At 36.1% G+C, this 25,976-nt stretch overlaps 3 protein-coding genes across 3 annotated transcripts in view; 2 read left to right on the top strand and 1 right to left on the bottom strand.

Annotated features, from left to right (window-relative positions):
* The window catches only part of LOC144434970 (filamin-A-like), a 116,562-nt gene extending 110,517 nt beyond the window's left edge, over window positions 1-6,045 (top strand). Inside the window, exons 31-36 of the mRNA XM_078123533.1 lie at window positions 89-328; window positions 559-807; window positions 1,099-1,269; window positions 2,099-2,317; window positions 3,150-3,353; window positions 4,001-6,045. Coding sequence (XP_077979659.1) covers window positions 89-328; window positions 559-807; window positions 1,099-1,269; window positions 2,099-2,317; window positions 3,150-3,353; window positions 4,001-4,188 — 1,271 coding nt within the window. The 3' untranslated portion in view covers window positions 4,189-6,045. The remainder of the gene's footprint in view (window positions 1-88; window positions 329-558; window positions 808-1,098; window positions 1,270-2,098; window positions 2,318-3,149; window positions 3,354-4,000) is intronic.
* A 1,087-nt stretch (window positions 6,046-7,132) lies between these two features.
* Window positions 7,133-9,528, bottom strand: LOC144433158 (collagen triple helix repeat-containing protein 1-like). The gene is made up of 4 exons (XM_078121471.1): window positions 9,399-9,528; window positions 7,929-8,165; window positions 7,560-7,755; window positions 7,133-7,287 (listed from the first exon to the last, which is right to left on the bottom strand). Exons 1-4 carry the CDS (start codon window positions 9,489-9,491, stop codon window positions 7,133-7,135), a joined length of 681 nt encoding a protein of 226 aa, XP_077977597.1. The 5' UTR covers window positions 9,492-9,528.
* A 4,473-nt stretch (window positions 9,529-14,001) lies between these two features.
* On the top strand, window positions 14,002-25,738 carry LOC144433149 (plexin-A2-like). The gene is made up of 20 exons (XM_078121461.1): window positions 14,002-15,156; window positions 15,915-16,109; window positions 16,604-16,738; window positions 17,837-17,946; window positions 18,103-18,229; window positions 18,406-18,565; window positions 18,924-19,129; window positions 19,603-19,719; window positions 19,918-20,022; window positions 20,238-20,331; window positions 20,521-20,708; window positions 21,055-21,203; window positions 21,445-21,565; window positions 21,798-21,934; window positions 22,789-22,962; window positions 23,174-23,267; window positions 23,604-23,834; window positions 24,478-24,633; window positions 25,085-25,322; window positions 25,688-25,738. The coding sequence occupies exons 1-20, from the start codon at window positions 14,002-14,004 to the stop codon at window positions 25,693-25,695; spliced, it is 3,900 nt and encodes a 1,299-aa protein (XP_077977587.1). The 3' UTR covers window positions 25,696-25,738.
* The last annotated feature ends 238 nt before the right edge of the window (window positions 25,739-25,976 follow it).

The following is a 25,976-nucleotide window of genomic DNA, read 5'->3' as shown; positions in this document are numbered from 1 at the left end:
GTGGATGAGTTCAGTAGAGATGGATGCATACAGTGGATGTGTTCAGTAGAAAATACCTAATGTTTGTACTGTTGTGTCTTTATTACAGGAAGCCCATTCCAGTTCACTGTTGGTCCATTAGGTGAGGGAGGAGCTCACAAAGTACATGCTGGTGGTCCAGGTCTGGAAAGAGGTGAAGTTAAACATAAAGCAGAATTTTCAGTGTGGACAAGAGAAGCTGGACCTGGTAGTTTGGGTATCTCTGTGGAAGGTCCTGCTAAAGCTGAAATTGACTTTGAAGACAAGAAAGATGGCTCTTGTCAAGTCAACTATCTACCAACAGAACCAGGTACAAATATCCCCATTTTTTAAAATGAACACTGTTGTTGTACTTTTTCATTTGACAAAATCTGTGTACTGAATATCAACTTATCAAATAGTGAAATTTGATTTTTAGTATGTGATACGTTTACCAATACAAATTTTCAGTATGAACCACTTACCACTACAAGATTTTGTCAATATCAGTTGACATATATGTTTTATGATATGATAAGTTACTATCGTCTCTCTCCATAGGTGAATACACTGTCAGTATCAAATACAATGATGAACACATCCCTGATAGTCCCTATAAGGTATTTGTGACCCCACCAATTGGTGATGCACGTCGACTTAGTGTCACCAGCCTACAAGAGACTGGTCTTAAACCTAACCAACCAGCTTCCTTTGCTGTTCAGCTGAATGGTGCTCAGGGACTGATTGATGCCAAAGTAGTCTCTCCATCTGGTGCTGAGGATGATTGCTTGATCACAGAAATTAGTGAAGGTGAGTTTTGTCCTGTGATTGTCAAACCAGATAGAACCAGTTACAACCAGTTTAAGGTGCATGATTGTGAGGGATGAATTCTGCCATGACATGTCAAGTAAACTAGTCAACACCAGTTACAATTAGCATCTCCCACCGAATTGCAGATTTTAGTCATTCTGGTATAATCCAGTTTAAACCAGTATGAACTAAATACCTGATTACTGGTTTCCATTTTTATGAAGTAAACAATATATCTAGACATAATTTCTAGGGCAGAATTAATACTGATGGTATAATTCCCCTTTCTAGGTAACTATGCTGTGAGGTTTATGCCTAAAGAGAATGGTATCCATATGATCCATGTCAGGTTCAAGGGAGCACACATCCCAGGAAGTCCATTCCGTGTTCGTGTTGGTGGCGTCGACGGTGATCCTGGTATGGTACATGCATCTGGTCCAGGCTTGGAACACGGTCGTACTGGTAAGGACAGTGGAAGTATCCATTTTGTTTGTGTGTGTGTATTAAAGATACTGATGTTGTATTCCTTTTGTGTTGTTTTTATGCATTGTTTTCAGCAGATATCACCAAGGTTGTCTATATTTTTTCTATCATGATAAATGTACTTTGTTTTACCAGTAAGCCTTACATATCACTGACACTTTGCAAACTTTTCTGTCCATTTCCTTTGTTTTTCTATCACCTATAGTGCATGTATTTGTAAGTTCACATTGGGTGTGGCAAATAGTGATTCCATAAAGTGTACAAGATATAAAATTTTTTATCATTTTACTCTCCCTACCATGCTTTTCAATTTAAATTCAGGTTATTACAGATATTTTATTTGTTCTTATCACAATGACCTAAAACCTATATTTGTTTAAGTTTATTAAATTGCAACCATTTTAACATTTTCCTGCATTTAACCCAACAAAAACTGTAGTCTCCTTGCATATGAGATTCTAAAAAGTGCTACCATAATCATGATTATCGCACTAAGAATACGCACAAAGCACATCGCAATTTAGATTAATTTTCTGATAAAATGTATATTTTGTTTTTCCCCTGTAGTGCATGATATTGAAACATCGTTTCCAAATAGTTTGTTACGTGTCAAATACAGTGAACCTGAACATCTCTAACCCCCCTCCCCACCCCTCATTTAAATTGTAAGCAAACCATCATAGAACTTAGCACTTGTACCAGCTATCATGTTTGTATACATCAAATTTGCCAGACCAATGTGTACTTTTCATTCACTTCGGTGTTTAGCTCGGCTATGTTTTCTGACTGGTCATCTTTTCAATTCAAGGTGAGAAGACCCATTTTATTGTGAACACCTGTGGTGCTGGTGCTGGCGCATTATCTCTCACAATAGATGGTCCCTCCAAGGTTAAGATGGATGTGGAGGAAGTGCCAGAGGGTTACAAATGCACATACACACCGATGGCTCCCGGTGATTACTTTATCACAATAAAGTATGCAGGAGCTCACCACATTGTGGGTAGTCCTTTCAAAGTCAAAGTGACTGGTACGTAACTTCCTCTGTTGCCTTCATCTTTCTCTGTTGCATGTTTCTTGATATATTTCTGTCATCTGTATTTAGTCATGGTCTTATGCTTTGGTACACTTTGGAAAATTACACTCAAACAATTGCATGATGGTGCTGGGAGAATACATGTGATGGTGGGGCACACACTGACATCACACAACGTACAGTGTGTGTGGCATGCAGAGTGATGTCACATTAGTACAGTGTGGTGATGGGACAGTCACAGTAACATCACACAAAATACAAAAACATATCCTACTGGCAAAGTGATCGGTAGGAAAATAATGAGTGTACTTTATACCAAGTGTTTATTTGTTTACAGAATGTTGCTTACAGCCTGTGTTGTTTACAGTACCCTTCATGAAATGTTTTCATTTCCAGGTTTGTTGCAGAAAGTGGAACGAATTTCAATGAATTGATTACCATTGACATTGATTTTAAAATATTCATCTAATTTGCCTCTCTGAACAACTTCCAATGTAGCATTTTTTGTTTCTACATTCCTGACTGTGTTGGTTATTTCACACTGCTCTGTTGTTATTGTAGATAATGACTATATTCCAGTTATTGCATAAAATATATCTAGTTTTTGTGTCTAGGAGCACTGTTTCAGAACAGCTGCAAAATGCTTCAAACAGCTTCTTTCAAAATGGCTGCCGAATGGATAGTAAACCGAAATAAGATCAATTGAAAATCGAGTTTGTTTCTTCATCTGTACTAATTTAAGACTAGCTAAGTGTTTGAACAGGACACAAAACCAAACAAGAAAAGAGAAAAGTAGACATAATTTGTGTTGCTTGTCCACAAACAGGTACCAACAAAGCTGGTGTGACTGGAGTACATGAAAGTTCACAGGTTGTTGTGGAAACTGTTACCAAGACAACAACCACTACCAACTATGCTGCAATGCCGAGCTTCATATCAGATGCAAGTAAAGTGACATCAACTGGTATGGGATTGAAGAAAGCATTTATTAACAAGAAGGCACAATTTACTGTCCATGCATCTGATGCAGGTAAGTCCTACTAGTTGTAAGTTCAAAGTTCACAAATCAAAGTTAATGTTCCTACCCCTAGTTATCAATGAAAAAGTAAAGACGGTCTTAACCATACAAAAAGTGATGACCATATTTTTTAAGACAACCTAACAAAAGTAACAGCTGTGGTTAAGTTTAGACAATTAGGTTTTTAAAAAACAGTTGCTCTTAATGTAGACTGTAAGATACATCGTGACGTTTCGCCCTCACCGGCCTCCTCCACACGTGTTAGGGGTTGGCCGATGTTTGAGGGCGCCCTGTCACGGCATACCTTACAGACTACTCTTAATGCATCTTGTTAAATAAGTGAACCAAACATTTCTTCTCTTCATAGTACGTGACATAGAACATAATATCACTTTGTTTAATAAAGTATGCAATCTTCGACATACTATGTGAATTGTTTCCTCATTATCATGTTATTTATGTCCAAAATATTTCACGGATCAAGTGGTTCTATTATCATTTCTTATGAGTAAATTAAGATTAGTTTTGTTCCTTATTTGCTGGTACTGTGAATTCTATGGCAGACGTGACCAAAAGAAATGTCAGTGTCCTGACACTGCAAGTCAGTAGGTTTTTTTTTTTCAATTGTTATTCTAATTTTTCCTTATGTCTTTTTGCAGGACAAAATATGTTGACTGTTGGTATTGCTGGTCCCAAAACACCCTGTGATGAAATCCTTGTCAAGCATAATGGCAGGAACCGATATGTCATCAACTACGTTCTGAAAGAAAAAGGCAGCTATGTATTGGTGGTGAAGTGGGGAGAAGATCATATCCCTGGCAGTCCATTTAACATTGTTTGTACGTAAAAAGCTGAAATACTTCAGAAGCTTTCAAGCTTCTTTGAATTAATAACAAAATGTATAAATCAAAATTCCTTTTCTTTTCAAGTCAATAAACTCAATGTGCCTTGTATTATTTTTTTTTTTACTACGAGATAAGTAGAAAGGGGTGGTATTTTCTCAAATGATATTTAGGGGAAAATGGGACAAAGTTCCTTCCGTATTTTTTAGTATTTTTGCAAATAAATGCATGTCTTGTATTTTGATAGACAAAGGGCAATGTTCAGCAACTATTTCTACTACTGAGTAGAGTAAGTGTGTGTTAGATATGAACATTTTGGACACAGTGGTTAGTTCTGGATGAACTGTTGTCAAAAGCCTTGTGCTTACCTGAGTCAAAGAAAACAGTCTGTGGAAGATTCCAGTAAGCATATTACATTTGCATGTCAAAGTGCATGCAGCTATCGTAAAAGTTGGCTGGAAGTACATTATATGTGTAATTGCATCAGTTCTTGAAGGTTTACCCGAAATACATAAGATGTACTGGCATCAGTGCAACAAGCAAAGAGATATATCAATCAAGCATGATCATGATTGAACATCGCCCTCTAGTGTCCAAACCCTTAATCTATGCATATTTAACTTTATTTGAGGATATGTAGGCAACGTCTTCCAGAACCATATTGTAACTACTTGAATAGCTAAGTTTCAGAGTAGACACATCTATACCTTGACTTATGTAATGCATTTAAATGATAAATGCTAGTAATTCTTACAAAAATCAAAAAATGAGAGACACCAATTTTTATAAGAAATAATAGAATTTCCATGAAATATGGATCTTTGCTAATGGATTGAAACATAGCATGAATGCTAGAAATGTTTTCCTGAAAAAAATAATCACAGACACAACATTACTCTATGCATTTTATTGTCTTGCCATGTTTTGATATAAAGTATTTTTGGGGGTGTGGGGACGGGAAAATCATGTAGAACTAAAAGGTATTGCTTGATGCAGATTCATGTGCAAAGGTTACAACTATTATATAATTTTATAGTAAAGTATTTAACAGCGTATATACCCTACCATGCATGCTTTTAAGAAATATATAGTTAAGTTAAAGTTTCAACAAGTGCAAGGAATTTTTAGAACACTTCACTTCCAGGGAGTGAAAGTCGCTTTTTGCTATAAACAACACACTAGTCACTAGCCATTTCAAGAACTTTCACTTTTTTTAATATTTACTTCCACAGTTTGAGGAAAAAGCAACATTATTTTACTGCACTCTTAATGCTGAAGATATCATGTAATTAAATAAAAGGCAAGTTTCTGCTTTAGCTGAAAAAAAACCCAGTTGCAAAAAAATGTAAATAAAAATTCCAAAAAAAAATAAGAAATAATTCATCACAAAAGCAATATTTTGCATATTACAAAAAAAATGAACACTGTAGTGCTATGTGTAGAGAGAGGGCCTTTGAATACAACCATTTTTTTTGGGTATCATTTGTTAACTTTGATAAAGCAATAAAAGATACAATTTTTCATAATGTCTTCTCTTTTTTTTTGCATACGTTTTTTTATCATCTCTTGAGGCTGAATAACACTGTACTGGTAGCTAAATACCATTGCCACTTTTTACCACCAATTACGAAACAAAAGTGTTCCAGACAGAGACCTAGTACAAGAAATGGCGTACCTTTATTGGTTCTGCATACTCAATCGTACTGAGGAAACAATTTTTATTTTGAAACCTGTCTCAGATATTGTCATGAGTTGATCCTTATTTTTTTACAAAGTAGATCAGTATTTGGTGCATCCAGTCTTGACTGGCATTTGTAACACACACAACAAAAATAAACTACTACATTTTTTGGCAAAATGTGTTCCTTGTGTCAAAGTGTGTCTTTTTTATTTCATGACATTTTTTATCATAAATTGCTCATATTTGTCACGAGAACATTTCATCATTTTAGGTTGAATTCAGAGTGCACTAGCTAACACAACTGAACTGTTGAGGTTCAGAATATCTGTGTATGTATTTGCCGGTGTCTGCATCTGTGTCAGTGTCTGTGTGTATGAATGTGAACCACTTTAAGTTTAAGTCAAAAACTACAAGACCAATTGCCTTGGTATTTGGTAGGGATTTTACTTATGGCGTGTAGATGAGAAACTTTTCAAATGAAAGTGATCAGATCAGTGATGTGCAAGTTATGTCCAAAAATGTGATGCTTTATCTGATAAATTTCCTAGTATTCGGTGTAACTTCTCAGGTATGTTATATAATCACTGTCAAAGTCCATTGTCACTCCCATGTTCAAATTTTACTTCCAGCATTTGGTGTGAATGCTTGGTGAAATACATGTATATGTGTGAGGATGTTATTTTTGGGTTTATTAGAGTGGAGATCTTACAGATTAGTTTGTCTAATGTGAAGATTGTTCAAACCCATACTGGTGGTGTGATTACACTACAGCATTTAAGACTTAAAAAAAGTGTTACTTGGTCAAAAAATTCAAATTCCAAAACTACTGAGCAGATTCTTCTGAAAATTGATGGGAATGGTTTGTGGATGTAACCAGATGAAGAATTATTGAAGACAATATGACCTGACTCTTGATATGCAAACAAAGCCTAAAGATGTCAGTTTTTGTCAAAAAGCTAAAACTTCAAAATCTATACTGATTTCTTGGGGCATCATGAAGAGTTGTTGACGAACGTACTGACTTGTGATTGTAAGAAATATCATACCACTAGTAGAAATTAGAAACGATTACGATCCACACATATACCTTCATCATTTACAGACTGGCAAACAAAACCAACAACAACAAATATTTTGACAGACAATAATAAATGTGGATTTTAATACAGGTTATAATTTTCCGTGTACATAGTATACTTTGTTGATTTAAACGGCAAATTTCTCAATAAATGTAATGAGCAATGCTTGTACTATTAACACAAGGAATTTTATGTCAGTTGCGATGGTAACTCTTCAATCACCATTCTAGACACAGACGCCCAACCAGTGTATAAGTCGGTACTGACCGGGTGAAATCTACAACTTCCTACACGGAATTCCACATCCACTCGGCCAGCTGGTATACCATAACACAACCCCTCAACTGGAAAGGGAAATATACGTTATAAAAAAACAATCGAGTAGTGTTAATTGGTCTAGCTGTTCGTAGACCGTAACACATATCTTTGACTTTAAACGATAGAGATACCTACATGTAATGATGGAGAACAATTCTTGTTTTATTTACAAACCGAATGATGTCATATCATTTTCAGTGCAAAGATCATAAAGAATACAATATTACAATAACACTGCAGTCACAAGTAACCAAACGGCCGACTCACGAATTGCACGTATCAAACGTCGCATTCTTACCTGATGATCCAAAATGCATATTGAAATTGGTATGGGTGAAAAGTACCGTATCAATGGGTAATGGGTCACGACACTCCTGTCCATCAAATGTGAAGTACCAGCGAGTACAACTATATGCTTGTGATCTTGCACGGAAATTACCATTCCATAAAACACGCAGTGCAGTACGTGATGAAGTTTTATTGAATATGCAGTCCTATCAGAAAAATACAATTAGGGAAAGGTCACCAATTTTATTTGATCCATTTTTGGAGAGTTAGAAAAGCATACATTGAATATTTTTCTACCACGATTAGTCATCCTTTGCGCATCTCATTTTGCCAGCACAGGCAAAGTATGAAAACATGATCTCTGTTGGAACTGTCTTACCTTGATTATAGCATTGTTTCGGCGATCACTGATGTTGTCCCATGCACACTGTTTGATGTTTGGTACAAATGGGGCACCATCTGTTCCCCGCTCACCCTTTTCTCCCCTGCCGCCCTTGATGCCATCAGTACCCCTTTCGCCTTTTATGCCATCACGGCCATCACGTCCTGCCCTTCCAGAGGTTCCTGGAATTCCAGGGATACCAGCAGGTGCAGATGGACAGCGATTAATATTACCCTGGCGATAATGACATCATAGATAGATGTAATTTGTATCCTAAACATTTCGATGTATGTATGTATGTATGTATGTATGTATGTATGTATGTATGTATGTATGTATGTATGTAATAAAGCGAATGCGAAAATATAATGCGCCTTTCCTCCTGAGAGCTTAAGGCGCTCACAATTACATGTACATTTGATTCATGGCAGTACAACGGCCCAACGGCTTCCTCAACACCCTGGGAAGCATACAATCCATTACAGCCTCTGTAAGCGCCTAGGATTAAAGCATTTACATTGCAACCTCTATCCTACCAGGTACCCTAATTATACAGCTGAGTTGACTGAGGCACAATCATGGTTCAAATCTTGCCCAAACTTTTAGGACTTTAGCCATTCAGAAAAAACCGGCAGACGGGGCTAGAATCTGCAACGTGAAGATTAAAGCCAGTCACGCTAACCATTCGCTCATCATGACTACACGTAAGTGAACTCTGTGTATATGAGGGAGAAACATGTTGGGTTGTCGGTAACCGGCGAGTGGTTAAACCACTTGCCTCTTACCACTGTGGTCGGGGTTTGAACCCATTCAGTTTGATAAAAATTTACCACGCTGTAAGTAAGAAGAGTGTCGTATGTTTAGTTTGACTCTAACGAACAACGCAGGTTTTTCCCGGGTACTCCGGTTTCCTCCTGCATTAACACTGAACCCATGAGGGATGGCCCTCACTGGACTTCTTGGGAGACAAGTGTTTACATGCTTAAAACTATCCAGTATAAATATAGATTATTATATTGAGGCATGTCCAGAATGATAGACGGATATATGTATAGACGCAAGAATAAGAGTATCAGTGTTTCATTCCCATTCCCAGTGTGGCAATTATTTAGGATGTCCTAAAAAGGAAGATTTCAACAATATGGCGAAAGGATGTATTCACAACAACAAATAGAAAAAACAATGTAAATACAATGTAAAAGCAAAAAAAAATGGTCCACCACTATACGAGACCACGGCACAGAACATTTGAGGCGAAAAAGTAACTTGTGGTACACTCGCGTGATACACTAGTTTATAAGCGCATTTTACCCAGTTTCATTAGGAACTGAACGAAATTAAAAAAGTTCATGAATGCATCTAGTAAGACGATGGGGTTGGATGGAAGCAGTTTAAGAATGTTCCATACTTAAGATGAATTAAAAAAATTATGATGATAAATAATATAAAGTATAACATAATAGTTACCTCTACTGCATGCAAACCTGAAGAGATTTCGGATTTTACCATTAGGAGACTTGTAATAAGAGAAAATGATACAACAGTAAGATTGAACTTCATGGCTGCAGTCTACTTTCTGGCTTCTAGTATGTTACTGATGGTCTACTACGATGCAAGTGACGATGAAATCCAAGTCTTGTATGTTTTCAGTAATTCTATTTAATCGTATTAAAACTTATAGCAATGTGGAATAATCCTATGGCAATCAATCATAACTGGTGCCTCATACGTGTTATAAATAACCATTACAAACACTGTGACTCAGTTGGTCACACTTTCCATTTACTGTCTATAATTAATAAATACAAACTAAATCGATTTCTCCAGGAATTCCGGAGTCATGTGTAATTAAACAGTGGGCAAACGTCGACATCATGTGAACAGAGTTAATAAAATTATAACTAAGGTGGTTAATTGTATTTGTTATTTTGTATGAAATATTAAAAAGAACTCACAATTTATCGTAAAATTGTAAATTGTCAACAACACAGCATGCTGTAAACATATAGTTTTCAAGACAAACAATGCTTCGTTTAGTTGATCAGGAATGTTTTGCACCTGAATAAATACTATCTTTTTACGTCGAAAAACTTGCACACTGGTACTTTTAATATACCGAAGTTCCTGCAAAGTTTCGCGTGCATGTATCGCAAGAGGGCGCCCCAAATTTGCCAATTTGGTGGCGAAAGCCTCTGGCGAAAGCAGAAACTTCGGAATTGTAGCGATAAGTTCGTGCCTACTGTCTTTATGCTAAATAATCAATATTCTCACTGCCGACCTAAAACCTGAACAGCCCCCATGGACAAACTATATATAAAAATTATTATCTGTCCTATAACGGTATTCTGACTGATTTTAAAATGACGTCACTCAGCATGTATGTTAAATAATGTGATCATTTTAGTTATGTCCGATCAGGAAGTAATGGAACAAGACGAATGTTAAGGAAAACTTGGTATGATGAAATAATCTCCTTTTTAAGCTGGGCCAACGAGGATGTCAATTTTAAGGACACGGCAATATCTCAGAGTCATGCATACATTTACATCCATCCATCCATCCATCCATCCATTCATAAATACATACATACATACATACATACATGCATACATACGTACATACGTACATACATACATACATACATACATACATACATACATACATACATACATACATACATACATACATACATACGTACATACACACATACATACATACATACATACATACATACATACATATATACATACATACATACATACATACATTACATACATACATACATACATACATACATACATACATACATACATACATACATACATACATTTACATACACACACATACATACATACATACATACATACATACATACATACATACATACATACATACATTACATACATACATACGTACGTACGTACGTACATACATACATACATACATACATACATACATACATACATACATACATACATACATACATACATACATACATACATACATACATACATACATACATACATACATACATTACATACATACATACATACATACATACATACATACATACATTTACATACACACACATACATACATACATACATACATACATACATACATACATACATACATACATACATACATACATACATACATACATACATACATACATACATACATACATACATACATATATACATACATACATACATACATACATACATATATACATACATACATACACTCCGCATTTCTAATGACTAGATATGTATATGTTCATTAACTTATATTGATATCATACCTCTACAGATTTTGACCTGAAACATCTTCAGACACCCTCGCTAAAACACATGTTAACAGGAGGATAATTAATTTGACGACATGTAAACAAAACTACAAATTGAAGATCTGTTGCTTTCGTGGTCGATATAAGTGGCCATGGTGATGGAAGACAGGTAGGTGAACTACATTTCTTACCTTTCTGTAGGTGAACAAACTGTGAGTGGTTTTTAGATTTATTGCAAAGTAACACAGTTTGAAATTTATCACTTGGTCTTGGAGCCGCAGGAGGTGATGAATTACGACAGTTAAGAATTTCATAGTACAGAACCTCTATTAAATGCATGTAGACAGCATTGTAAACTTGTAGGACGTCGGAATATATAGCCAGGCACTGCAAAGGTTTGTACGTATGCAGTAACATGTTGTTGAAAAAAGGAAAATTAGAGGACCCACAACTGAAAATACCTGTATCACCAATAATTCAAGACATTACATGTCGAATATATATACTATCAATATTAGCGACATTTTTTATAATCTTAAGTGTGAATAATACCTAAACTGTAGTTGTAATAGGTAAACCTTATGAGTGTTATCAAACACAGGTAGTAACGATCATAAAGTTCACTAGAACAGTATATATTCAGTTCTAACTTGCATGTGTAATTAAAACAGTGTTCAGCATTTAGAATCGTAGGTTATCACGTCAAAATATATACTTGAAATGGTTATCTCCAATTATCTACTGTTCACCAAACTTCGATATCATTAATCTTTTTTTTTCATTTTGGCCAGGTTAGACATTTAGGGGGGCCTTTCTTTAGTCGAGACTTTCTATCCCTTCAGAATTGACTGATACTCATACATTGTATGTATCGTTGTAAAATGTCGAAGAATGTGGAATTCAATGTATATAATGCAATGCAAGATATGATTAATAGCTCACCGCAATCCTTTATGTCGACATAACGAATATGGTGTTCAATGTCATACCAAATTACTATTTTTTATCTGGAACTTGAATTATGATTTTTATTTATTCAAAGTGTACTCTACTACCTTTGTTGTTAGAAAATGTGTAATTTTAACAGTTCTGCTTCGATGAGTAGCCGGCCTTAAAGGTCCTTCTTCAGATGTTCTACGCAATTACTACATTTTTACTGTATTGCCTGAGAGGGCGATCTTCTGTGCGACCCACTCCTTTCCTAAAACCGCAATTTTTTTTAAAAACCCTGATTCATTGCATGGTTATCAGTAACGATTTGACCGATATGTTCTGACATTACCGTAACAGTATAACAGTGGCAGCAGTGGCAATGGTTGGATGCCAAATCTTCGAGTCAATATAGTCATATACCGAAACTAATGCACAGGTGTAGCATAAATATTTTGGTTTCGAATGAAATTTTCGATCGTGTGTACCTGTGGAGTTTCGTATATTAAACGGAACGTTTGGAAATTGCCCTCTCACCTTTACATACGTAGGAGTCAATCACATGCCCTGTCACCTTTATTACATGTAATACGTGGGGGTCAATCACAGAGAGAGCTTGTATACACATGGTATACAAACCAATCGTTGGGAACAACCCGTCGTTATACTCCGACAGAAAGTCATGTTCTTTTGGTATGTTCAAAGTTGTACTTGCACACAACAAAATGTTCCGTCGTTCCTTTTTGTAAATTGTGTGTTTCGAAGATAGAGATGAACCTCGTCGTTCTAGCTTCATGTCGGTAATTCACTACAAACAGTCAGGCAATGACGTAGTATTGTAAGTAATGGTGTACGTTATATCCCTTTATTGTATGTTCTAACTCAGACCACTGTATCACTATTATAGTATAACATGGTATGACGTTCTTATTATCGCTAGTTAGAATTCACGTCTATATATGTTAGCATGTATTGCTAAGGTTTTGGGTATACTATGCACCGAGGAGGGGTAAAATTCTAGCGATCCCAAATGAAAAATCTGAAATAGCATGTAAAGGACGAAACCGAAACTAAATGCGATGACTGACGTAATCTGATAACGTTTAGCCGTATAATAGCGATTTTCAAACAGAATATTTGGATATATCATATATCTGTTAGCCAAGCGGATTGTGTTAATTCCTTCATTTATAATCGGACGGAATAATGGTCTGAGATTGATTGTACATTAGCATTTAAAGTGTGGGGTGGGCGTGGGTGTATGTGCGTGTGTGTGAGTTTTACCTTTATATAAATTTGTGCAATAGGATATGGTGTTTAAACTTTGAACCATTACAAAGAGTGTAAATCAATACGTTTGTGCTTAGTACCTTTCAACAACGCAATCACTTTACAAAGATGACGTTAAAACGTGCTGCTGGTTCGTTGCATGTTGGATCAAAAGTTCATATCAGTGACTTAGAAAGATTAACTGAAATAATAACAGGACCTAAAGATGACAATATTGAGCGTGGTTGTGTGTCACCCGGTGATTTCATAGTCTTGCTGTTCGGGCTTTCTTCAGATACGATAAACGACCAAGAGTCGCTTAATTAAGGACAGAAACCCGATGTCGCATCGTATCGTATCGTATCAGAAGTTAGACTATTGATTTTAGTGAACTGTGTTTGTGTGCAGTTTCTGTAGAACTGTTTAATAAGCTACTGATAAAGTCAATAATCTGATTAATCATTCTGTCTTTTGTTTGATAAGCTTAGTGATGACGTGACAAAAAAATTGAACTCAGAAGAAAAGAAGACATACATGTAATTTGATGTCAATAAGAAGAGGGGTTTTAAATGAGATATCACCATGGAGATGTACAAGATTTCTCTGTTCCTGGTCTTGATGTTTGTGACTATGTGTCAATGTCAGAACTTTCCCAAGTTTGTAGAGACCAATGAAATTACCAATAATGTTGTCTCCTTACAAAGAATGACTCTAGATAGAGAGACTGATTCCTTGTTAGTTGGATCTGTAAATAGAATTTATAGGTTGTCCAGTGATTTGCAAAAACTAGCTGAAGGAGAGACGGGACCTAAAGATGACAATGCTGAAGCTGGCTGTGTGCCACCAGATTTCACTGCTTGTGATGAACCTAGGGTTCCAACAGATAATGTGAATAAAATTCTTGTCCTAGATACTGCTACTGATTGGATTGTTGCATGTGGAAACGTTTACAGAGGGATCTGTCAAACGAGAAGCAAGGATACTTTGGCAGTAGTCAAGAATTATTACAGACAAGTAACTTCTGCTGGTTCAAGTTTATCAGCAGTAGGTTTCGTTGGTCCTGGACCTAGTGGTAATGTTCTCTATGTTGGTAGGAGCTATATGTTGAAAACAGACACTCAATGGGATGCTTTAACAAGTCGTATTTTACCTTCCACTACCAATGATTATGATGCATTTACTATAGTTTCATCAGAATCCACAACAAATTCTGCATCTATCCGAGGAAGTACAGACTTTCTTACCCAAAATCCAACTTTTAACATTGACTATGTGTATGGATTTACTAGTAAAGATTTCGCCTACTATGTAGCGATACAACCTAAAACTGACACACAGCCAAATGGTCCATTTGTGACCAAAATTATCCAGATATGCCAAAGTTGTACAAAGTATCGTGAAACCTATATTGACCTACCATTGGTTTGTAAAGGTAATGATAGAAGTGAATATGGATTAGCACAGTCAGCATACATGATTAATGCTGGTACAAACCTTGCAGACAATTTAGGATTGAACAGTGGTGATAACAAAGCTGTCTTGGTGGTAGCATTTGCCAAAGCTGAAGGCGCGTCAAAAACTCCAACCCAGGATTCTGCTGTTTGTGTGTATTCTATCAAATCTATCAGAGAAAAGTATTTAGAATGGGTTGATGACTGTTCAGGTGATGGCAGTTTATCTGAAGGATGTGAATGGGCTTTTGGGCACAGCACAGAATCCTGTGGCAGTGGCACTCTGGTAGGTTTAATGATTTTGCATATACCGTATAGCAAATGCATGTTTTGGGTTACAAAACCTTTATCGAAAATACATTTTTCACAGTTCTAAACCAACTTGTTCTCGTATTGATAGACCAATTATGATCATTGTATGCTGGGTGACTTATAGCTGCTGTCACTTTGTACATGATAACTACAGTCACATTGTACATTACATGTATTGCAACTGCAGTCGCTTTGTACAATATAGAAACTACAGTCACTTTGTACATTGTAGTAGCAAGTCACTTGGACATTATAGCAAGTCATTGGACAATTATAGCTACAGAAACTTTGATTTCATCACACATTCATATGGAAGTGTCACTCTGGAAGGCCCTCTAAGTTTTGTCGCCAGCACACAGTATCAAGTGCAACACTGCTGAGATTACAGTACTTGTATGGCATTGTGTGCTTAATTTCCAAATAATGATGTTGGACTGATAATTATTTTGAGACTTGAAACAGACATTTCCATTTCGTAAGGTACTAGGCATGTAGTATAAACATTCTAAGTAGAATATCATAATGTAGTTTTAATTATTGTAATTAAAACTGAAACGTCATTCTCGAAAACCAGAGCTGTTACTTCTTCCGCGACACTGCGAAACTTGGACGGTGTCGTATAGGAGGGTGTGGTTTACAACGATGCTAACACGTTAATATATATGGACACGTCTTTTTTGATCATGGAAAAACGTAGGGAACACCAAATTGTTCTTATCCTAATCTTTGCAGAAAAACATAGTCGATACTCATATGTGTTATTGTGATGACATATATGACTTTGGTGCCATAACCTGTGGATCTTTAGAAATCATCAAAACTGCAGCCTATACATCCAGTGGTTCCAAGTTAACTGCTATTTCTGCTGCCACTCATCTGGATCATACCATTGTGTTTGTGGGTAATGAAGATGGAGAGTTGAAAAAGGTATAACATCTGTGCTAAATCAACAGCTTGGTATATGTGTTCTGCTTCACTAAGGTGTGACATGTGTGTACTATGCTCAGCTGTATTTACTTCACAAGTCCCTTGTTGGTGAACGAGAAGAATTTATGGACGGGGGGGGGGGGCTGCTGAAGAGAAAATGGGGGTGTGTGTTCACGGAAAAAAACTGAGATTGTGAGGGGGAGGGAGATGACAGCCAATACATTCTCTCTCTCTCTCTCTCTCTCTCTCTCTCTCTCTCTCTCTCTCCCCTCTCTCTCTCTCTCTCTCTCTCTCTCTCTCTCTCTCTCTCTCTCTCTCTCTCTCTCTCTCTCTCTCTCTCTCTCTCTCTCTCTCTCTCTCTCTCTCTCTCTCAGATTAATAGCTCTTCCCAACCACGCGAACTTCAACTCGTTATGTGTTGAATTGGTGTCAACTGTTGGGCATCACTCATAATCTTCTCTGAGAAGATGACATCTCATTTGCTTTGTTTTTAGTTGAAAGTAGTAAGTGGTACATCAGCCTTAGAATATGAAGACATTGCAGTTGTTAGTAATAATCCTGAAATTGTACAGAATGGATTGATGTTTGATAAAGAGGAAAACTACATCTATGTTATGAGTAAGAGACGGGTGAGTTGATGTTTGATAAAGATGAAATCTACATCTAAGTTACGAGTAAGAGACAGGTGAGTTGATGTTTGATAAAGATGAAAAATACATCTATGTTACGAGTAAGGGACAGGTGAGTTGATGTTTGATAAAGATGGAATCTGCATCTATGTTATGAGTACAGTAATGTCATACTTGGATAACAGAGAGATATTCTCAAAAATCGGACATCACTCGGATGATATCCAACGTTTGGTAACATAACATTCAGTCCTATAATTAAAATGTCTCAAATACAAGAGACAATTACATAACATTGGGACTTACAAAACACAATCATGTAAAACAAATCAAAGGACCAACGAACATGGTATAATAAGTGAAACTGTGACTGATGAAGAGACCCTATAGTTGGTTTCGAAACGTTCAGCTAGAAGGATCAACTATTACCGATCCGGGAACGTATCGCCGATAGTTTCCCTACTCAAACCAACCCAAAACTTTAAGGGTTCCAACCTGTACCTAACAACCACACGGCTGGTTATCTCTAACCAAACCACACATGATACAACCTCGATGAACCAAACCACACATGATACAACCTCGATGAACTTTGTCTATGTTCGGAGCCCCATTCTCCCCTCATACATTCTATAAATGCCGGGATTGTGACCTTTGACTTGTGTGTTTTTAGTTCGGAAAAAGCAGCCAGTAACTTTAAATTAATCATATTGTATATGATGGCTTAGAAATAATTTTGACTCTGGCAATATGCAATGAAATGGAACACTTGCTCTCTTTCTTTCATATTATGTGTAATAATAAAGTAACGGACGGTACAAAAATGGTTTAAAAATCTTCGACTAGTTTCGCAATTCGGTGGATATTTTCAATTTTGAAACCGCAAAGAATAAAAGAAAGCAAACAAACTAGTGTACAGTGTACAAAACTGACCAATGTAATGATAAATATACAAATGTAATACCTAGTAAAATGTCATTACATGGGAAATTCATCTCTCTCAAGTTAAAGGGCTGAAAGGTTAAAAGTTGAAAAGTCCAGTGGCTGAGAAGAGGTTATAACAGTACACATAGACATATTAACTCACTACTTTTGCAGATAACGAAAGTACCAGTTGAAAATTGTGAGCAGTACACAGATTGTGAAGACTGTACATCAGTGAATGGTGTTGGAGACCCTTACTGTGGATGGTGTTCACTGGAAAATAAGTGAGTTTATAAAGGAAAGTTATGAGTGTATTTTGTGTGGATAAGAAACATATGCGCGCATCCATTTTGGTGATTTTCTAAATTGAGCGCAAGGTGTGTACTTCCATTATACTGCCCTCTAGCATTTATATGTGTATTCTTTTGTTTTTCTTGTAGATGTAGCAGGAAGGTTGACTGCACTGGTTCAAGCAATGATAACGCCAAAAGATGGATTGGTAGTGATAGACAGTGTCCAAGTATTGATGTTGATCCTGCTAGTGTAGAAAGAGGAGACCTTCTAACAGTAAGTGATGAGAAAAGAAAATGACATGAATGATAAAATATTGAATACTTCACACTCATTTACAGACAATGTATCTTTTGCATTCAGATGAGTTGCAGACTTTAAATAATACATATAGATTTGATATTGAATTATCAACCTGACATTATAATGTATAACACATCTTCATTTTATAGTTGACACTAACTGTGACCAGTCTACCAGAAACCAGTGCAGGGTTCAGTTGTGTATTTGCCAATCTTGGAGACATTGCAGCAGATAGAGAAGATCCAAACAGTAATCAGTTGAAATGTTTAACTCCATCACCAAGTAATGTGCCATCACCAGGAGATAGAGGTAAGTGTACTTTAGTATCTTTGGTTTCACTAATGACGATCCAGTGATGAAGTTTGCTACACTGCAAGTAACTTATCTTAGTAGATTAGTTCCATAGTTTAAACTTCGTTCACACCAATGCTTCAATAACTAGTCCAAGTGGAACAATAACCAGGCAATGAATTGTTAGATTGTACACCATTTGAACTATATATTCAGATTAGGCATTATCAATTTTTGTTCTTTACTAAGTTGATCTGTTTGTATGTTATAACCTTTGTAATTCATTTGATCTCCCAACCAAGCTGATCTTATTATCAATTTAGTGTTCTCTTCATGTAGTTTTAGTAATACCCATTTTTTGTTTCATTTGTTATAGGTTATGTCCGAGTCAAGTTATCACTGTTTGCAGAAGAAACTGGTCAGAACTTTGTTGATACTGATTTTGATTTCTATGAATGTGAATCATTTAAGACTTGTATGGCATGTACTAATAATGACTATGGATGTGATTGGTGTATTTTTCAAAATAAATGTTCCAAAGATATGTCCAGCTGTAACAATGAAGTTGTTCAAGGGAATGCAGTAAGTAATTGTTTGATGTAAAAGTGTTTTAACTTTAAGATATTTGAAGAATTCACTTCAAACGATAGTTGTTATATGACATGGTAGATGTGCATTTAGTATGGGTGGAGATCCAGTTGAATGTAGGAAGAGGTTCCAGATGTTTCTCACTTTGGCTAGGTAGGTTTGAAACAATTCTAAATGAAAATAGCGCATACCTTTTTACAACCATGGGTTAACATAACCTTACTCGGAAGTTGGATTTTTAACCACTTTATAATTAATTGATTTTGAATGCCAAGATAACATTTTACCCTGTTGACAAGTCATTATAGCTGTACCTCATTAACAATGAACATTCTGAGCAGAATCATTATATGATATGTCACTTGATTCAGAAAAAAACACGAAATAGCAATGGATACGTACACTATAACATAACATGACAATTCTGAGTTTCTGTGTTTTAACTGTACACAATATTTGTATTGCAGAATCAAGCTGGTGGTTCAGATAGTTGTCCTCGTATTGAAGGAGGACAGGAGATTTTAATTCCTGTTGATCTCTCTAAAGATTACGAAGTGACTGGACAGAACTTTCCAGTTATCAGTGTAAGTATATCTAATGTAGTCTTGTTGAATTTGATGATTTGATAAATAAATGGTTTAAATTTCTTCAGATTTTTTTTTAAAATTATCTGTTAGTTGAGATACTATTGAATCAGAAAGTGTTTTCAGAAGGATCCTTTGTTGATATCCAATCACATTGAAGTCATGGTTAACATTGTAATCTTGTATTTCCCTATTCAGCCTGAACATAGTGGTTATCAATGTGTTCTGGATATTGAAGGAGAAGTGGTGGTTGTTGATGGACAGATGCTTGATCCAGGCAAGATCAAATGTCGAAGTTCAAAGGTGAATTACAATTTTTGCCGCGAGAAAATGACTATGGCTATCGCCCAAAGCGTCGGTTCCTTGATTTTTCTTCATAACGTATTACATTCTAGGCTATTCTATTCAACTAATACTGTGATTTGTGAGATGACAAAAAAATAAAGTTACTTTGTATTTCAGTATATGTATACTGCTGATGTCAGTAGTAAACTAGTTCCACTTACCTTGCATTTCAGTATATGTATACTGCTGATGTCAGTAGTATATTAGTGCCACTCCAGCTGAGATGGAACAATGATTTCTACGTAGATAACCCAGATGATGTCAAAGGTATGGCTTCTATATATGTAATGTCACATTGAACATCAAAATATGATATATTCTATGTATTAGTGTAGTTCTCAGCATTTCTAGATCTGTATCCGTCTTGTCAGGATTGTGGTATATTTTGTTCAAGTGTATAGTGTTTCAGTTGAATAAAGTCTTCCATTCTTTCACATTCATTGTTTTCTTTTCCAGTTACTTTGTATAAATGTGACGTCAGTCGTCCAAATTGTGGAGTATGTCATCAAGTCGATATAAAGTACCAATGTGGTTGGTGTGAAATCCCTAGTGACAATCAGAAATGTACAGTAATCAACAAATGTAACCCTGTAACCAACTGGATAGCGAGAGACAAACTATGTCCAAATCCAACTGTTACGCAGGTAAGTACCAATATGGTTGCTAAGAAGCTGGGGCTTGGTAACATTGTGTAACAAATACGGATTTCCCCCCCCCCCGTAAATTCTGACCCCAAGCCTTGTAAAGTCAATAAAATTGATACTATCCGGCGTTTAAAACTGCAATTACAGAAGTTAGTGGAAAAAAGTATCACCGTCAAACTTTGTATGTACTGGTAGTCGACTTTTCAGAACAAAGAACTTCGGAAATTTTTCAACAAAGTCGGTAAGTTTAGACTTTCACGACTTTTTATTTCAAGGGTTAGTTTCGTCCCTATAAATATCTCCTACATAAATATGACTATTCAGTTGTAATTTAATGTCATTACAGATTCATCCAACGATAGGCCAAGTGGAGGGAGGTACCATATTAACAATCAGAGGTTACAATCTCGGAAAGAATTCGTCACATGTGAAAACAGCGCAAGTCGCAGGTGTGAATTGTGGACTCCAGTCTGATGGGTACAAATTATTAGAGAAGTAAGCTCATATTAAACTTCATTTAATTTAGTGCATTTGATGTTTATAACAACAGACACATTTAAGAAGTAATCATTTCCTTGTTTCGATTGTAGGCTTCAATGCAATAAAATGGTCAAACTGTGTTATACCTGTATATGGCAATGGCAGCCTTTATGCAATTATGCTTAGCTTTTGGACTGTAAACATTTGTTTATTTTGTTACCACTATACTAGTATATCTGTTTCGTTATATTTTCAGAATACAGTGTATCACAGGGGCAAGTACTGCTTCAAGCACGGTATCAGGACCAATTATACTCGAGATTGGTACTGTCTACGAAACGTACACAATCAAGTCTTCTATGGACTTCAGTTATGTTGTAAGGACGAGAACATTATTTAGTTTTCTTTTCACATAAAAGTCAACATTTGTAGAAACTATGAAATGCAGAAATCCAATTCTTACACATTCCACTGGAAAGCTTTGTACGTGATAAACTACTGAAATGCATCATACGTGTACATTATAAGTGTGACATGTTAATCAGCCATGATTTCAATCATTTTATCATAACTTATTTTGATCTGTATGTTTCTGTTCTATGGTTTAAGTCAAGTCGTATAGACAAGATATACCCACTGGTAGGACCCCAGGCTGGTGGAACCGTGGTAACGATAAGGGGAATATATTTGAATGCTGGTAGTGAGATTACAGCTAGTGTTGCTGGATTACCTTGCTTCCTTCTTAGGTACCACATTTCAATATTTTATACATGTTATACTGTCAGTACTAGTAGTAAAGAGAAACACCTGTATGTGAATATCGCCTAGTTTTAGAAACTATGATGAAATACTATCGTCATTTCTATCTTAAATATCTGAATCACTGCACACGATAATCTAGTTACCTATACGGTATGGTTACGATTTACACCCCCACTCACGTATAGTCTAAGTCGTTACTCTAGAAGTCTTGATATGCATGAGATGCAATTTAAAATTCGTCCACAACTACCCACACAGTCATTAACATCATGTCTTTGTTAATCAATCGCAAAATTCTAACCAATAACACAATCCATCATAAAAGTTAGCGTTTATTTGGGCAGTTATGCAATGTCCAAATATGGTATATTTGTCAGCTCAGGATGCTACTTATACACTGTTTACGTCACTATAACAGTTGGGGTTCACTGATTGGATGAACAACTTTTTGTGCTGATTGAGGGATTTTGACCAGATGTGATTTAGTTAGAGACCACATTGGCATCCAGACTATGCATACACGTAATCAATTGTTATAGAACATAACACTTCATTTGCTGAATCTACTAGTATGTTGAAAGCAATTTATAAGATTTAGAACTACATGCATTCAATTTCAGTACTCAGTTGTTGTCAATGCAATAGATGATGTGTACATTTTATGGATATGCGATAGCTTATGACTAAGCGAAGAAATTACTAGTAAATAACCCTGTTCCAACTTCATATTAAGTAGTTGAAATATCCATACCAAAACAGTATCCTATGTTTAACAAAGAGTATTCAACTTGACATATGTACTCACTACTCAGTCAACTACACCATTTCTCTCTTAAAGTGTAACCTATGACGTAGCTGTGTGTTTGACGTCATCGTCCGATAAGCCAATCAGATCTGGTGGTGTAACGATGACATTTGACGGCGTTGAGAGATGGAATAATCTGACCGCTATATACAATTACAAAGAAGATCCAACAATTTCATACGTGTCCACAAAGAAAGCCTTTGTCAGGTACAATCATTATTTATTATTTATAATAGTTTAGTGTAATATACTTTACTATATGCGGAGCTAATTTATTAGATTATAACCAACTTGTATGGAATTATACGGTGTACACTTTGATATAAACATAATTTTGTTCTAAAAATTTGATACGGTTTTTTTTCTCACTTTTCACAGTAATTACAATGAGTTGCAATCATATTGTATCATTTTTCAGAGGTGGAAGTATGGTACGAGTTAATGGAAGTAATCTGGATATTGTTCAGACAAGTAAAATACGAATATATATTGGTACTAGGTATTACGATGCAGTAAGTGACTCTTATCTGATAATGTATCGTCATACATCACCGCCCTCTACGGCAAGTCTTATCAGCTTATTTTTCGTTGCGTCAGCCGGGGAAAAATTCTGGCTCGCGAGAATGTACTAATGGGACGCAACTGTTATACTAGTAGTCTTGCATATACAATGGTAGCCAGGTGTGTGCGAAGCATGGGAAATATTTGAAGCGCATACACACTAGTACACTATTAAACGGAATTTCTAAGTTTGCATGTGTTTTATTCTCAACTCTGTGTAATTTTCTGTCTGTTTGTCTTTTGTTAACCTCTGTAATTTTCTGTCTTCGTATTTGTTTTATTCTCAGCTCTGTAAAGTTCTCAATTCTACTGAAATGCTGTGTTCCTCACCTGACGTCACATCTAGTGGAATCAAGCCCACAGTCGGAGGTCAAAGGTTAGACTATGGATTTGTATTGGACGGTGTTATTCAAACTATTTATATGGATGATTCGTTTCTTTATTTTCCAAACCCATCTTACACTCCATTCAATAAGAACATTTACACGTACAACGGTGCCGGCCAACTCAACATCTCTGTAAGTTACTTAGTTTTTTTTAAATTCTTTTTTATAAACGCCTTGAAGTTGACTTTATTTACCGACTATTCACTTATGATGTGTATGATAGGGTGATGGCTGGATGGATGTTCAGATTGATGGATGGAATGAATGGTGGGTGAAGGAGTGGATATTTTGACAAACTAAACGAGAGATGTATTGTATAATGAATTGCAAAGACATTCTTGTAATTTTATGTTCTGCATAATATGGGCAACGTAGCGGCCCAAAATATGAATGCAATTACATTTCATTCAGGGGCACAAAATAGGCCATTTTTTGATATGATGTCCGGGGGTTGTATGCAAACAAAAATAACCCTTGAAAGTTCCCCTAAAAGGTCTTCTGCGCGAGGAGTGGACAAAACAGAAACCGTACGAGGCTCAAATGTGGGCTTATACATGTATACGCAATGTTTCACGGTTGATGACGTTTACTTAATATTTAATTTACTTTTGAAGTTTATTTCTAGGTTGTACTTGTCGACTTGAACGAATGCGATACGGTCATACTATGTCTTAGCGGATATTCAAAAGCGTGATTTGCATGAGTGTTGATAAATATTTAGTATAATACCATAGTAACATAATCCAATCAAACATACATACATCTTGCTTTACAGGGTGACAACCTTAACCTAGCTTCTGGCAAAGAGGATGTCAATGTAATGATCGGTAACGAAAGATGCCGAATTGTGTCATTAGATTTAAAACAGCTAAAATGTGACCCACCAACGACGCCACCACAGGGCGGAACTGACAGTGGAATTCAAGTTATGGTAATTGTTGATAGAGGCTTGCTATCGATCATACATTGTTCTGTGTTTCCATGTCACAAAATAACAGAAACGAAACATATTATTACACAATATCATCCGATTAACCATTTCTGATCAAAAGATGGTATAAAAATATGTTGATGTATTGCTAACAAAAGTGTGTATCATAGTCATTTGGGACACATTCGACGAAACACTTCTTAATATGTGTAGTAATTTTGGACAAAAATCTCAAATCTGTTTTCGTAATCCATTAATCCAAATCGCGGGGTAAGGTGAAGGAGTAGAATCAACCATTTATGTCGATTAATGTCCACTGCTCCTTTAAATCCGTGTCATAGTATTATTACATGTAGCCATATGGCTTTGGCCTTGACAAGTTGTTTCTCCAACGTAGTTAGTTTGCCACTTTCATGTTTACCATGCCGTCTATTTCTGTGGTCAATTTCAGATTTACCATGGTAACATCCAAATTTACATGGGTCTCCTAAAGTATGAAAATAATGTAAATATCGGGATTATTTTATTAATTGCTGTCAGTGTGTTATTACTACTTGTTGTGCTAGTCCTAATACTGGCTATAAGATCATTTAGACATAAGAATTCCCAACGAAAGAAGCAAATGAAGAAACTTCGTTCAGAATTGCAAGATTTGAAAGACATGAGTGTGGTACCCGACTACGAAGAAGGTAGACACGTAATTATTACTATAACTAATTGACAAGCCGAAAGTTCTTAGGACCACACAAATTAAAATCTGTATTTCAATCTATACACGCACAGATCCAAACAGACAGATAGATAGACAGACAGACAGACAGACAGACAGACAGACAGACAGACAGACAGACAGACAGACAGACAGACAGACAGACAGGCAGGCAGACAGACAGACAGGCAGACAGGCAGGCAGGCAGGCAGACATGCAGACAGACAGACAGACAGGCATGCAGACAGACAGACAGACAGACAGACAACTAGCCATGCGTACATGCACATGCATACAATACTTGTTCTCTGAAAAAGTAATTCGTTCATTGCTCTTCGTTTTCAGTGACATAGTAGAGAGACCTTCTGATATTTGAAAGCTGCGAAAGCTGTGGTCTGTGAAAACCGTGGAGACGACGATAATGTATAGAAAAGAAATTACGACATGGTGTGGTACTGTGGTACTTGGTCAGGTGCTAGCTACGCATATGCTCTCATATAAAAATCACTATGTATATATTGTGACGTATCTATAAAATGCATGACCACTGATTAGTGCAGTGATATTATAGCTAGAATTCAATAATGTATGCAGTGAAAATGTCAAACTGATTGTGTTCACTTTCTGATCTTAT

Source organism: Glandiceps talaboti, chromosome 1 (genome assembly GCF_964340395.1).
Source record: "Glandiceps talaboti chromosome 1, keGlaTala1.1, whole genome shotgun sequence".
Classification (NCBI taxonomy): domain Eukaryota; kingdom Metazoa; phylum Hemichordata; class Enteropneusta; family Spengelidae; genus Glandiceps; species Glandiceps talaboti.
The sequence above is the reverse complement of the archived record's forward strand: the minus strand, read 5'-3'. Positions and strand labels throughout refer to the sequence as shown.